We start from the raw sequence: 14884 nt of genomic DNA, 5'->3' as shown, positions 1-14884 counted from the left end.
CATCAGTCTCCCCACTCAATAGAGCAGGCTGTTGAGCCAAACGTGTTTCCCAAAGAAAAGGGCCAATAGGCCAGCTCCTACCAATCAGTTGCCCATTGCACTTCTACTTCCCCATTCCGCCTCTATAATCCCTTCACAAGGGCAATCTCGTTTGAGTAGCTCATCTGCTTTTGAGAAGCCAAAGATTAAGAGATAAAGACATGGGAACTACAGTAGTCCTTGTTCAACTCAGCCCAGTTGTGTTACTTGGAGGATAGTATGTCTCTGGTTTTAATAAAGAAAACATTCTTTGGGTGTGATGGAGATCTGTGGCTTGCTTATTTGGGACTAAGTTTGTGTTCCAGCTAGATCAGAAACATCTCAAACAGCTCATGCCTAAGAATAATGAAAATACCAAGTTGTTCAGGGGATTCAATGTCCTTAAGATTTAGAACTTCAGTGGGGAGCCGAAGGTATGAATATTACATAGGAATGCCAACAGACTTTGTAGGATTGCCAGGAAGGCAAACATGGGAAAAGCGTGGTGATCGAGCAACTGTCCATGTAACAGCTTTGTTGAAGCTATAACATTCTAATCAATTTGATAGGCCTTTATAACAAGGAAATACCTCTTGTAGTCTAAGTTCAAATGTTCGACTGTACTTGTAAGGAACACATTTTCTACTTATAAAAATTAATAATGCTTCCCTGCAACTCATTTTGGGTCTAAAAAGACATTCCTTTTTTTATATTGCTGCTGTGCAAAAAGTTAAATCAAAAGAAGGAAAATTAACATTTATTTTGAACCCAGGAAGTAGCCAGCCAAGAGCATTGCATTTTGTTCTCCTGCTAGCCCCCGATATTGATTGAGCAAGTACGGTGTACTTTAGAAACTGTTTACATACTAGGTCACACACAGACGAACAAGTTGTTGCACACAAGAGAGCAAAAGAAAAAAACTCAACATAGATTCTATTTTTCTAACTGGTGAAAAGGCTATTCTGTTTTGTTCAAGTGAACAAATTATCACTACATTCATTACCAGTACCATAGAGAATGATTCCATACATCAAACTGATGACTCGGAGTAGGCAATAAAGGTGAAACATGCAAACAATGTATGTAGTGCATCAAGAGTGCTGATGAAATAATGATAATTTAGAGTCCGAGAAGGCATGGGTTAGTGTCACTAACCTTCTCTCTCTTTGGGGCAATGGCATCAAGCTCATCAATGAATATGATGGCCGGAGCATTTTTTTCTGCCTCTTCAAAGGCCTTACGCAGATTACTCTCAGATTCTCCAGCCAGTTTGCTCATGATCTCCGGACCTGCAAAACAAAGTTATTCCATTCATTCAATAATAATTTCTACTCTATAGATCACACAAGTCTATAAAAGCAGCGCAAATATAAAACATTTTATAAGGAAACAAACAGATTTAGATTCACTTCTAGAGCACAAACTGTACCACAAGTGGCAATAAGAGCAAAACCAAAACATCAAGTAATCAATGAAGCAGACTTTCAAAACAGCAGTTATCAAGGAATCTGAATGCAAGGTAGTATCCAAGTGCTCCCAATGTATTCCCTAGCCCGGGTACCAATAGAATATAAGCACCCCTAAACACATTATGCGTGAGTGCAGCACGAGTATAGCATCAACCTCCTCAGGTGTTTGCATGAGATCAAGATTAAGAGGAGGCTGTTACAAGCTGCAACAGCCCCGTATATAGAAGTAGAAGATTTCAGAAGACTAACAAAGCACTACTGTGACCACCAAGTTGCTGATATCCTAGGGCCACAGTATTACTGGACTCCGAACTGGATTACCAAGTACTCCTCTACAGCACTTGCCTATCAGGGTAGCAAGACAGAGCAGGCCAAGACTTACTCAGGGAGGTGGACCAGGCACACTGTATCCAGTGTACACCATAATACTGCTAATAAGATAAATGCCTAGTCAGGGATTTACTTTATATAACAAAAAAGTACTTTAATACATACACACGAAAAACAAACTCCACAAACCTGACGTCTCACCTTCAAGGCCTGAGTTTTGACCACAAACTGCGATATAGCACCTAGACACTAAGCACTATGAAAACTGTTAACATTTCATTAAATTGGTCAAGTTACACAGGGTTACTCTTCAAATTTAGAGCAGTGGTACCAATAATTGTATTTCAGTGTTCAGGTTCAGCAAGTGATACAACATCAAATGTTCCTTGTCCACCGCCTGCCCCCTAACCCAAAGCAACTTCAGTGCCCACCGTTCCATGGCCAGCGCTCTGGATAAAAGTGCCTGGTGTCTAAGCATTTACCGGAGTCCCACCAGTCCAGTAGCTAGCTGTATCAGGGTAGTATCTGGCTAGTGTGCCAGTCCATTCCGATACCCTCAGATGAAACAAAAGTGGAGGGGCCTCTACCATTGGTCATGGCCTAGATTTTCTAATAGCAGGACACCCACGGGAACAGTGCTACTTGCTACAGTGCAGGACAAGCAAGGACAAATCTGGAGACTATGCAAGTTCTAGGGCAGGGACCAATGTTTTAAATGATAAGTTCTTAAAAGGGCACTCTTGCCCCAGCTACAGATTGTAACTGAAAGCACCCACAGGCGCCCACAGCACAGGGGGAGGGGTCAGAGGCGAAGCAGTCTGGCCTGCAATGATAACATGGAGCTTTCACCATCTCCCTCAATGTTAATGTGGAGCAAGTTTCCTCATCTTGAACAGCTGTCTTAAGTCACCTTGCGTTCCAAAGACAGACGCTTCTACAAGCCTCAAATGGATCAGTCTCTGCTCCAGTGCCCAGCCAACCATCTCCTTCAGTCAGACTGGCTAATTCCTTTGATCTGTAATCCATCACAGAGACACCTTCTCAATTTCAAATCCTATCTCTGCGTCTAAAAGCATGGCAATCCAACTCTGGTTTCCACTACCGAATCTCTGCTTCCTCGGCACCCCTTGTGGGTACTTTGTCAGAAACGCAAACAGGCTTGAACAACAAAACTGGCCAATGAGGGCAGATTATCATCATTCCCTTGGTGACATGCTAATCCAATCAGACTGTGCTATTTTTGCATACTGTGTGCCCCTTCAATCTAAGGGCATATTTATTGTATAATCATTGCGAGAGAAGTCCCTGTTGGTACTGGCTAGTCCTATCCCCAAGAGAGGAATTTTAATTAACTCAAGACCAGGAGGCCCAGGCCATACGCAGCATAAAAGAAGGTTTCATTCATGCACAGGGGAGCTTAGCTAAATATAGATACGGGCTAGTGCCTATCCCAACCTGACAAGCTTCTACTAGGAATAGGGATGGGCATGGGGGAGGGGGGCTGGAATGTCCAGCAGAACAGATACTAGTTACACTCAATTTCGACACCATGATTCACCATCCTCACCCAGTGAACCCACTGGCTCTCATATACAAAACAACCCAAGTGAGTGAAACTGCACAGACTTTATTTACCAAGAGGGAGCAGATACGCAGCTCTTCCTAAAGGTACCAAGAAGTAATGCTGCCACCACTGTCAGTCTACCACAGGGTGGGAAGAGAGGGCAGTAGTGGGTACATTAGACAGGTCCCTTCGACCTCAAAGCCATGTTCACTGAGGTGTAGATCAAGAAAACCTACAGTACTTTCAGGAGACTTGCCAGGAAATTAACATAGGGCAGGAAACCATGCGGAAGAGCCATGCAGAATACTTCCGGTCACAAAAACTAATGGTCGCCAGAAAAGGGCGAGCAATAACTCTTAATCTAACTGTACTTCAAATACGGTGAGAGGTGTGCAGGAACCCAAAAAATGCAATCAGTTGTATGGGAAAATGCTGGAGTAAAAAACTAGTTTAAGAAACTAAATAAATACTACTCCGGGTGCTTGGTATGAAAAACAGCCTCTTCCTTTACACGGCCTTGAGATTCTTCCTATACCTCCTACGGTACATATACTGCAGCACGACACGGAATGAGTTCACCACCTTCACCATGACCGGTTACAACATAAGGGAGCGCCCCTTTTATGCCCCTCACCTTTGTGATTTCAAATGGGTCGCAAAGCATTTAGCGCATTGGGACCGATTATTTTACATCCCAAAATCCTGTTCTTGTCAAATTGTAGGCTTTGCAACTGCAAAACCAGTTCACACATTAGACTGTCGTTACCAGAGTGTGTTGAAAAACCCATTTGGTTAAAGGAAAAGAAAAAAAACCTGCATCAGCAGTTCACAAGATTGTTTCTGTGCTGCCGTTGGAAGGGTGGATTCAGACATCTGTACTGGAGATCCAGATAAAAATTTCACCATTTGGACCAAACTCGCTCTTCTTTTCCAAGTTACCTACCTGGAACACCAGTTCTGAATCATTGGCATCTTCATTAGGTTTGAAAATAGGGATGGCCTTCAACTAAGCATGGGATTCCGTAACGCTACTATGGAGAGAGGATCTTTCCAATAATAAAAGTCCACTTCCTGGAACTCACAGGAGGGAGCATGCAGTAATGTGGCAGTACAGCACTCAAAGACTCAGACTCAAAGACTCAGACATCGCACATATAGTCATGGTAGCGCTCAAACATCAGATTCGCAAATCCATTATGTGTACTAGATATCGGTCTCAAATAGGACGATGTAGAAGCCAAAAATAGTTCAAGAACACCTAAAAACTACAGCAGCTTGCACTGCAGTCCAGGCATGAAGATGATCATCCGAGAATGCTAACATAAGACCTAGAAAATCCTTACAACCTTAGATTACCCGATTTTATGAGGACATCATCCACAAACTTTTGCCTGAAATATCGAATGGGACTCTCTCATGTGCACAGAACTTCACTTTCATGCGTGGAGAAATGGTTATTTAAAATGTCATGAGGACTAGTACACTAACCAAATAATGTACATTAGGGGCCATTAACACAAAAGGAGAAGTCTTAAAGCAGCTTTTACCATTGATCAGGAAGAAGAAGGCTCCAGTTTCATTTGCAACGGCCCGGGCTATAAGGGTTTTTCCAGTGCCAGGGGGTCCATACAGTAGGATACCACGTGGAGGCTGTGGGAGAAAGAAGCAGTTAAATCAGCAAGATTACAAGCTATCTTCTACAACTCTACTCTAACTAAACTTTTTTTCTTTTAGTGATTAGTTATGGTCTGGCAAAATACACTACACAGTATATTCAGAACAAGAGGTCCTGAAGAAAAGAATTGGTAAGCAGATGTTTTACACTGAATTTATTTTTTTCTTAGAATGCAGAACAGCAGTGCCATGAAAGAAATGAAACCAAACTAGTTATTGCGAGGCGTGCTATGAACGTGAAGTTGGCTTATTCAGATTTATAGAAGGCAGAAGAAAAATAGGCAAACTAAGTGGGTTTTACCATCAGATGGCTAAAATGATTTTTAAACCTGCAAATCTAGTAAAGCATACTTTGGTTTTACCTTCACGCCTATAGCCTTGAAAAGCGCTGGGTGCCTGAGTGGGAGCTCTACCATCTCCTTTATCTGTGCCAACTGCTTCCGGCAGCCACCAATATCATCATAACCCACTTCATTCAGGGACTCCTCTTCATCCTGTAAAAAGGAAGCAGACAAACATCACCCATATATCGCAAAAGGGTCACAATAACGCTACACAGCACAAAAACATCTGAGAAGTGAAACATTCAAAAATAAAAACTAACAGTAAATATTCAGGCACCTTCTGTACATTGAGATTATGCACACTCACCAAATCTAATGAAGCAGAACCCTAGTCACAAACTAAACTTTTAATAAGACACTTGCAGTAACAAATACATGAGGCTGCACTGATAAAATTAGTGAGGGCACTTGAATAAACACAAACTCTCCATTATCAGATTGGAGGGGGAAAAGTGTACAATGCCAGCCCTGCACACAATCACTGTTCAGCCTTTACACAGAATCCCATGGCCAAGTTTCCTGTACTATCATAACATTCTAGCCGAAGGAAGACAAGACACCTAGCTGTTACTCTGGTGTGAAAAGGGCAGGATGTAAAAGCAGAAATGTAACTTGCTTATTCACAAAAGAGGAATTTGCACTCTTAACTGAATTTCCACACAAACTTCTAAACGGGTAAATAGAACCATAAGCCACGTTTGTAATTATTCCAGGACAGACACCTGTAAATGTCATTGAATACTACTTGAAACGGACACAAACAGAAAATGCTAATAGATCAATGAACGCATACATATGGCCTTAACCATCCGCTCTCCCAGAAAACCCGCCAACAAATATACAAGGCAACAAAGGAAAGTAAGAGATAAAGGAAAAAACACTGTAGAACAACACCATATTAAAGCAAGGTATCACACAACCACTACAAAGACTGGTGGTAGCATGCAACCAAGGCACAATATTCGTAGTAAAATATCCTGCCTCCCAATCCAAGGAAAATTTGATGTGGAGCCTCCACATATTTACCTCACCCCACATCCACAAAGACATTTTTGGAACATGAAAAGAGCCCCTTTCCCCAGCTCAAGTGGTGCAACAACTAAAACAGAATATATAAAATGGTAATGGAAAGCCCACCCAAGCAGTACATGGACCTCAAATGCTATGGGCCAGTTTCTACCAAACAAAGTATTATTGGGCACCTGTGGTGCCCTCATTCCATATGCAGGAACAAAAACACATGCACAGGTTGTAGGCCTTATAGATCTTGGACATGTGGGACTTCCCACAAAAATGTATGGAGGTCCTGAGAGAGGCTAAGTCCTCAGAAACCATTCTGCCAAGCTAAAGCTGGCTGGTTCTGGGTGATCTAGTTGTACCTCTATATTGTTAGCAGGTCCTATAAGGGGGTAGTTTTATTATCCTGCCTTCTGCCATCTGTCATCTCCAACGGGTCCACAAACCAAGTCTCTGGCGGCTCACTATAAAGCTATCCCTAGGAGTGCGGAGGTTGTGAAGCTGCAGCTTCTGCTTAACAATAGCATCATCAGTGGGATTAAGGAAAAGACGTACACACATTTACCTGACCATTCTCTATTGATAGGGCATTGGTGGCAAAGATACCTAGGTGGGATGCGTCTGCATTTTTTATTTGTGTTTTGCAAATTAGTCCATTTTCGGCCTGCCCCACTCATGAAAGACTCAACTATTTCCTGCTATAGCGCCCACTTGTAAGAGCCACCTGCTTAACACCTGTTGACTAAGTTTTGGAAACTGGCAAATGTACCGCTACCAGGTTGATCTCTCCCAGTACTGCCCTTGTCCATACCTCCTGTGCTAGTTTGGACAACATGCAAGTTTGTCCCTCCTGGTATGTATAGTTCGAATAAGTTTGTAGTGTTGTCCATCTGAACTTGGTCTCTTCCCAATGACTTCCGTGTCAGAAAAACAGTTTAGTTCTATATTATTTCAGAATGTTTGGCATTGTGTCATCAAATTAGTCTAAACCAGCCAACTGTCCAAGTAGGGGTACATACATATTCCAGTCCTCAAGTGAGCGGCTACCACAGCAAGACATTTCATAAGCACAGCTCATCCCAAAGGGAAGCACCTTGAATTGGTAATGTACATTGTCCAACAAAAACCCGAGATATTTGTGACTGCGGGGTATCCTTGAGGTCCATGGTTGCCAAGTAGTCACCCCCCACCACCGTTTTTCTCCCAAGAGTGGGATGCCGACTTGCAGTGTGGTCATCTTATTCTCTTGTTGAACATGTTCAAGAATCAAAGGTCGAGAATATGCCTGTATACTTTCTGATTCAGAAACAAGATCTGACAGAGTACAGTCTTGGTTGTAGCTGCATTTAGTACTTTCCCTCTTGGTTGTATTTCTAGGGGGTAGTTTACTGCTTGTTAAAAGCAAATTACCTCTTCCCTTTTGCCAGTTCTCCTTTTCGGTTTCCTTGTCAGTGGTTTGTGTTGATGCTCTATAGAACAATCATGTCTTATGACACGGAGTAACTATTTGAGATGATTGCTCTCCACTCCCTGGAGGAATCCTCCCATCTTGCCCCATACTGGCGTCGGGGGCCCTCAATCATTTTGCTGCTAGCCCCATTCCCCCTCTGGAGATCTGTCTTCAAAATAGCTGTCTGGACGTTAAATATGGTACTGCCCCCGTGTGGTTGTGCTCTGTGCCACAGGCTGTGGTGCATATTTTGCCTCTGGGGACAGAGCTCAATACTCCCTTCCACCCCCCCCCCCCCCCCCATTCTCTTGAACGAGGCAGTGTCTCCGGAAGAACTCGAAATGCTGCAAGGTTCTCCCATTGCTTGGTCCTTCATTCGTTGGAGCAATTTTTTCGTAGCAGCTTCAAAAAGGGCTTCTCCTTTGAAAGGCATGTTCATTATCAAGGCCTGTACCCATTGCCTAAACCCTGATACCATTAGCCAGGCAAGCGTTCAGTGTGGTACCTGCGCATGTCTGCCTGAAAGCTGCATCTAGTGTGGATTTCAGAAATTTATTAGTGAGGATTTTACCTAATGTATCACTGCCATTGGTCATTGGTCATTAGGCGAGGTTAGAAAAGGTCAATATCCTCCCACTGCTAATGGCCATATCTGTTTGGGAGGGCACTGGAGTAAGCTATCCACCATTTTGGGGCAACTGCCATATCCATCTTCCAACCCAACATCTTAGTCTTCCCTTCCTGGTCTGGTGACAGACCACTGTATGTAGAAGCGCTAGCCTCCTTTCTGGCTAGGGACATTACTACAGAACCAGCTGGGATGTTTATGTATGTAGGGTCCTGAGAGGACCGTCAATACTTTTGTACTACTCTGGGTGTAACAGCCTAGCCTTTGAAGAGACCAGGTCCTCAAAAGGCTTCCATCCCCTGATCTAGGAACCTTGGTAACAAAATAAAGTATCATTTTATTTTGTGGAGGGGGAAGAGGTTTTCAAGCTGAAATCATAAATCAGTTTGTTCCTCCTGTAAGTGCACCCTAAGTATGTGCTCGCTGTTCCTTCAATTCAATGAAAGTTTTGTACATGGCAATGTCATCTGGAGTTAATGGTTTCGAGTGGTATGCGTCTAGGACTACTTCTAGCGAGCTGATGTCCATGTACTGCCACGTCCTTTTGTTGAGCTGGGTTCTATAAATGGGCTAGCTCATAAAAGATTTCTTGCTCCTCTCCTTGCGATTCAGGTGTTGCAGGAGGGCCAGTAACGTATTTTCTAAGGCCTTGAAAGAGTGGTCAAACTCCTTCCTTTAAAACAATGCTGTGAACTCTGCTTTGAGTCAACATTTCTTTTTCTAGACTTTAAGCACCGAGTCCTTCACTTCGGTGCAGTTTTTTTTTTTTGGGGGGAGGGAGGGAGGAGGGGGGGGGCGGGGGGGGTTAGTCTGCCTTGGACTACTTTTCAAAGTACCATTCAAATTTTGGAGTCGAGCAAGAGTTTGTACCAAATGGTGTCCTTGTGACTGTCTAAATGGGGCTCTAAGAGCCCCCTTTAAGCCCTTCCTTTGAACCACTTATTGCATTGGTTTCGAGGATGTTTTGCGGTACTAAGTCTGAGGATTTCGGTTCAGCCACGCTGCAACACTGGTGTTGCAGGCATGCATTTTTTATGCTCAGAAATCTTCAGTGCCTTTCTCTGCAAATCTGCTCTTCCAAGATAAGAGACGCTCTTCTCCAAGTCTCGCTCCTTTCTCCATATTTTCCTTGTCGTTCAACTACCTCAAGTCCCTAAGGCATGGCTAAAGAGCGGTCGACAGAAATTCTCTTCAAGGCTCAAACCCTTCAGACTGAAAGTCCCTAGATAGGCACAGATTACAGACTTTAGGACTATCCTTCTGTGAGAGTTTCTGGGGAACTTCAGGTAAAACCTAAGGGGTATTTTCCATCTCTTCCCAAAGGCTCCGATCCCCCTCCCAGTGCATCATAATCCGACCCATGTGGTAGAGGTCGCCCATACTTTTTTTTTTTTTTTTTTTTTTTAAAAAGACACTGCAGTTTTAGGCTCCTCTCAATGACTTCTGTTGCTCCTGGTGTCTTTGCTTCATGTACAGGGTTTACTTTTGGCATAGTCTCCGATTACTCTGCTGAACTGTGACCTGTCGCTTTAGATAGAGCTTCCAAACCCAAAGGCATAAAAAAAGAAAAACATGAAAATGGCAACCACACAGGCGCTTCAGGGATGATGTCACAAGGGGAGTAAGAGACAATTCTGGACCCAGCCACTAGATGCTGGGATAATGAGCACAACATGTGAATCCAGAATAGATTGACCATGCGAAAAAAACATACCAATCAACTGTGTTTTATGTTATCTGCAAAAAGTGCATCTTATTAGAGGTTTGCTAATTATGTAACTTCCATATTTATATGGCTGGCTCAGTGGACTAATGCGTCTGCTGCAGGGGCCTGTGTTCGACCTCATGGTCACCGGTTCAAATCTCGGCGGGTTCACTCAGCCTTTCATCCTTCTGAGGTCGATAAAATGAGTACCATTGAGTTGGGTAACAATAAACATCTGTTATTCAGCGCCAAGATACCCGTAGTGGTGAACGTGCGCTTTACAAATACACGCGTTATGTTATGTTATAACATCCTGAGTTAGGCCTTAATTTCTTTTGTTCCTGGCCCACCTGAAAAGAATCTTTGCCTTAAGCATCAATTGCCAAGATCTCCATGTCTCCTATTACTTGCTTAATCCAGAAAAACTAAGACATGCTAAGGCAATCAAAGTTTGCATAGACCAAGAAAAGGGGAGCAATATTAACACATTCTGGGGCCTTAAGCAGAGAACAGCAAACTCAGGATTGTTTTGGCGTCTTCGTTTATTGGTAGAGCTCGACCCCTAACTTTAGTAGGCAAGAGCCCAAGACGCATTAAAAAAAAAACAAAAAAAAAAAACACTTACAGCAGTGAAATCTTGCTTTTAGAGCAGGTCCGTTATGAAACACAATTTAATCATCGTAGAGAATCACATGGACTACACTATTCTTATTAAAGCAAAGTTGATTTTAAGAAATGGTCTTGGTTTTCAAACCCCTGAAAGTTCAGATCGGTCATTGCATCTATGCTGGATATTGGCTTACCTCTCGTTTGATAGGCTCGCCTTCACAATGGATCACTGTATCTGGGGCCACTATACAGTACGGGCTTGGATCAGTCTCAACAACTTTAAACTCCACTGCACGCATGCCTCCACGGACCAAGAAAATATCACCTGTTCATTAAGAAAGAAACATTTCAGGTGACTAGACTACAAAGATGACGCTTAGGGATTTGAAAAGCATAGTGGTAAGCTGTATATACTCAAGATGCAGCTAATACATCAACAGGGAAAAGATGCACAATTTATTTCCAGTTCCAATCTATAACACACGCAAACTATTGGGTTACCAAATTAAATCAGTAACCAACAGCAAATTTAGAAAAAGAGTAAGAAAGTTTCCAACAAGGACGCCCGTGAGACAGGGTTTACAAAGTGTGTAATATGGACAAAGTACATTAAAATTCCTAATTTGACCAAGGAAACTGAATAGTGCCCCCAAGCCAAAAGTGAAACATGGCACATATGGCCTTCAACAGCGAGCGGTGGATGCTTTATGGGTTCAGTGGCACTGTAAGGATGGAACATTTTTCAGTCACCAAAACAGTGAAACCGCAGTAGCTAAATCAGCAAGAATGATAAATCTGTATAGTACTAGGGGGTGGCAACTGGGAAAGGTGGGGAGAGGTAGAACTTTATCTCCAACTGCTACCCAAACACAAGGAACTGACATTTACACAGCTTGGGCCACCAATATAAATCAAAAGACAAATATAAAGCATGAAAAGACACACACAGAGGGTTGAGGCTAAGAAGCCGGCACCCAACACTATATGTGGCTAATTAGTTGGTGCTTGATAACCAGAAAGTGCACCCCTCTACAATTCCTATTGGGAAAAATCCCCAAAACACAAAGAAATTTGATTCAGCACCCATCAAATTAAAGGAATATGCTACTTACCAGTATGCATCTGTTCTTGGCATGTAGAGCTGCAGATCTACACACTTTTGCATAGATCGCCATCTGGTGTTGGGCCCGGATGTTTGCAGTTTGTTTTTCCTCTTGGAAAGTCTTTGGAAGTCACGAGGTCGGTGACTCCTCCTTTGGATGGTATTGCGTATGGGCTTCGGCTCCATCCTCAGATTGTTTTTTGCCAGCAAGGAAAGATGGAGCGTAGTAATAACAGTGAAGAAACCCATGTGTGTATCTAAATAAGATAAACTGGAACAGATACAGGTAGCAGGGGAGGCGTGTGTAGATCTGCAGCTCTACATGCCAAGAACAGATGCATACTGGTAAGTAGCATATTCCGTTCAAGGCATATGAGCTGCAGATTACACACTTTTGCATAGACTATATAGCAGTTCCCAACCTTAGCGGTGACCACCGGTATCTGTTGCAGTGGTTTGAAATAATGTTTTGAGTACAGCCTGGCCCACACTAGCTTGTTGCTTAGTTTGCACATCTACACAATAGTGTTTAGTGAAAGTGTGCGGTGTTGACCATGTAGCTGCTTTGCCGATATCTAATGGGAGGTTCCCTAAAAATGCCATGGAAGACTATCTTTCGTGTAGAATGGGCTTTAGGGGGAACGGATAGCGTTCATTTTGCTTTGTGGTAGCAAATCTGAATGCATTTTACGATCCACCTAGCTATCCCTGATTTTGAGATGGGGTTGCCCTTGTGTGGTGGAGAGAAAGAGACAAACAGTTGTTTGGTCTTCCGGAAAGGTTGTGTTCTCTGGATGTAGTAGAGTAAGGCTTGTTTGACATCTAGTGTGCGCAGAGCCCTTTCTGCAACCGTCTGTGATTGCGAGAAAAATACTGGTAGTTCTACAGATCTGTTTAGGTGAAAAGGGCAAATGACTTTAGGTAGGAATTTTGGGTTGGTACGGAGAACAACCTTGTTATGGTGCATCTGAAGAAAAGGTTCTTGTATGGTAAGCCCTTGTATCTCACTGACCCTTCTGAGGGAAGTGATGGCTACAAGGAAAGCGGTTTTCCATGTTAGGAATTGTAGTTCGCATTTGTGTAAGGTTTGAAGGGAGGCCCCATTAGTCTTGTGAGAACAATATTTAAGTTCCACACAGGTGAGGGTGGTACTCTGGGGGGAATTATTCCTTTTAGGCCTTCCATGAAGGCTTTAATGGCAGGTACTCTAAAGAGTGAAAGATGTTGCCTGTTTTGTAAGTAAGCTGCAATTGCTGCGAGGTGTAGTCGAATGGACGTATAGGCTAAATTACACCTTTGTAGGTGGAGTAAGTAGCCTATGATGTGTTGAATGGACACGTCCAGGGGATTGATGGTGTTGTTATGGCAATAAACAAATAGTTTCCACTTGGCAGCGTAACACGCTCTAGTGGTAGGTCGTCTAGCTTCTCTGAAGATTTAGGTACCCAATTTCTAGGATTTCAGGAGCCAGATCGCAAGGTTAAGCTGAGCTGGGTCCGGGTGTCTGATCTCTCCATGGTGAGAGGTGTCGTTTTTGGTGTGGTACTACAGAGAGTTTCAGGAGCGTGGTGTACCACGGTTGTCTGGCCAACGTTGGAGCTACTAGGATTAGTGTGAGGGAGTGTTGTAGTTTGCGCACCACTAATGGAACGAGTGGGAGAGGCGGAAAAGCGTACGCAAATTTGCCTGACCAGTTCATCCATATCGCATTTCCTTTGGACAATGGGTGTGGGTATCTGGCGGCGAAGCTTGGGCATTTTGTGTTTCCGTGGGTGGCAAAGAGGTCTATCTGCGGATACCCCCACATTTGAAAGAACGGATGAAGAACCTGTGGGTGAAGTTCCCACTCGTGTATTTGTTGTGTCTGTCTGCTGAGCAGATCTGCCATGGTGTTTGAGTCCTGGGACATGTTGAGCTAGGAGAAAGATTGTGGGCTCCATATGCTCTGTGCTAATTGAGAGAGCTGTGGAGTGTGTGTGCCGCCTTATTTTGTATACAATACATGGCCGTCATGTTGTCTGTGCGAATGAGGACTGCCTTGCCTGAAATCTGTGTCTGAAAAGATTTTAGGGCTAAAAAAAACTGCTAGTAACTCCAGATGGTTGATATGGAGAAACTTTTGTTGAGGCGTCCATGTACCCTGCACGGTGAGGTGTAATAGGTGAGCTCCCCAGCCGGAGAGCGATGCGTCCGTTGTTAGTATTATCTGGGGAACCGGGTCCAGGAACGGTCGACCTTTGGAAAGGTTTGTTGTGTTCCACCACTGCAGAGGGCGATGGGTGTGACTGTCTACCAACACCAGATCTGTCAGTTGACCTTGGGCCTGGTTCCACTGGTGCGCTAAGCACTCTTGAAGGGGACGCATCTGGAGTCTTGCATGGGGCACTATGAAAATGCAAGAGGCCATCATCCCTATTAGTTGCATGAACACTCGTGCTGGAAGATAGTGTTGAAGTATGAATTTGTGTCGCAAAGCCTGAATGCTTGCAATCCTGGCCGGATTGGGGTAGGCTATCGCTTTTGAGGTGTCTATGGTGGCACCGAGGTATTGTTTTATGTGGGATGGTTGTAGCTGGGACTTGGTGGTTCACCGTGAAGCCTAGTTGGTGAAGTAGTTCGAATGTGGTGGCGGTGTGTCATGCACACTGATTGTATGAAGTGGCTTTTATCTGCCAATCGTCTAGGTATGGGAAGACGTGAATGTGCTGTCTGCTCAAGTGTGCCGCCACCACCGCCAGGCACTTGGTGAATTCCTGTGGTGCTGTTGTGACTCCGAACGGGAGCACTTTGAATTGGTAGTGTTGTCCGTCCACTACAAATCTGAGGTACTTTCTGTGAGCACGGTGCACTGGAATGTGGAAGTATGCGTCTTTCAAGTCCAGTGTGGTGAGGAAGTCGTTCTGGGAGAGGAGCGGAAGTACCTGCTGAAGCATTACCATGTGAAAATGGTCCGAGTGTATGTATGTGTTCAGGG

The 14884-nt window shown here is 43.8% G+C and overlaps 1 protein-coding gene across 1 annotated transcript in view; it reads right to left on the bottom strand.

Annotated features, from left to right (window-relative positions):
- VCP (valosin containing protein) overlaps positions 1-14884 on the bottom strand; it is a 111156-nt gene that overhangs the window by 74953 nt on the left and 21319 nt on the right. The window contains exons 5-8 of the mRNA XM_085628194.1: positions 11003-11133; positions 5418-5549; positions 4929-5031; positions 1174-1307 (exon numbers count right to left, since the gene is read on the bottom strand). Coding sequence (XP_085484320.1) covers positions 1174-1307; positions 4929-5031; positions 5418-5549; positions 11003-11133 — 500 coding nt within the window. The remainder of the gene's footprint in view (positions 1-1173; positions 1308-4928; positions 5032-5417; positions 5550-11002; positions 11134-14884) is intronic.

Source organism: Triturus cristatus, chromosome 2_1, assembly GCF_964204655.1.
Source record: "Triturus cristatus chromosome 2_1, aTriCri1.1, whole genome shotgun sequence".
NCBI lineage: Eukaryota > Metazoa > Chordata > Amphibia > Caudata > Salamandridae > Triturus > Triturus cristatus.
This window is presented reverse-complemented; position numbering and strand designations above follow the sequence as displayed.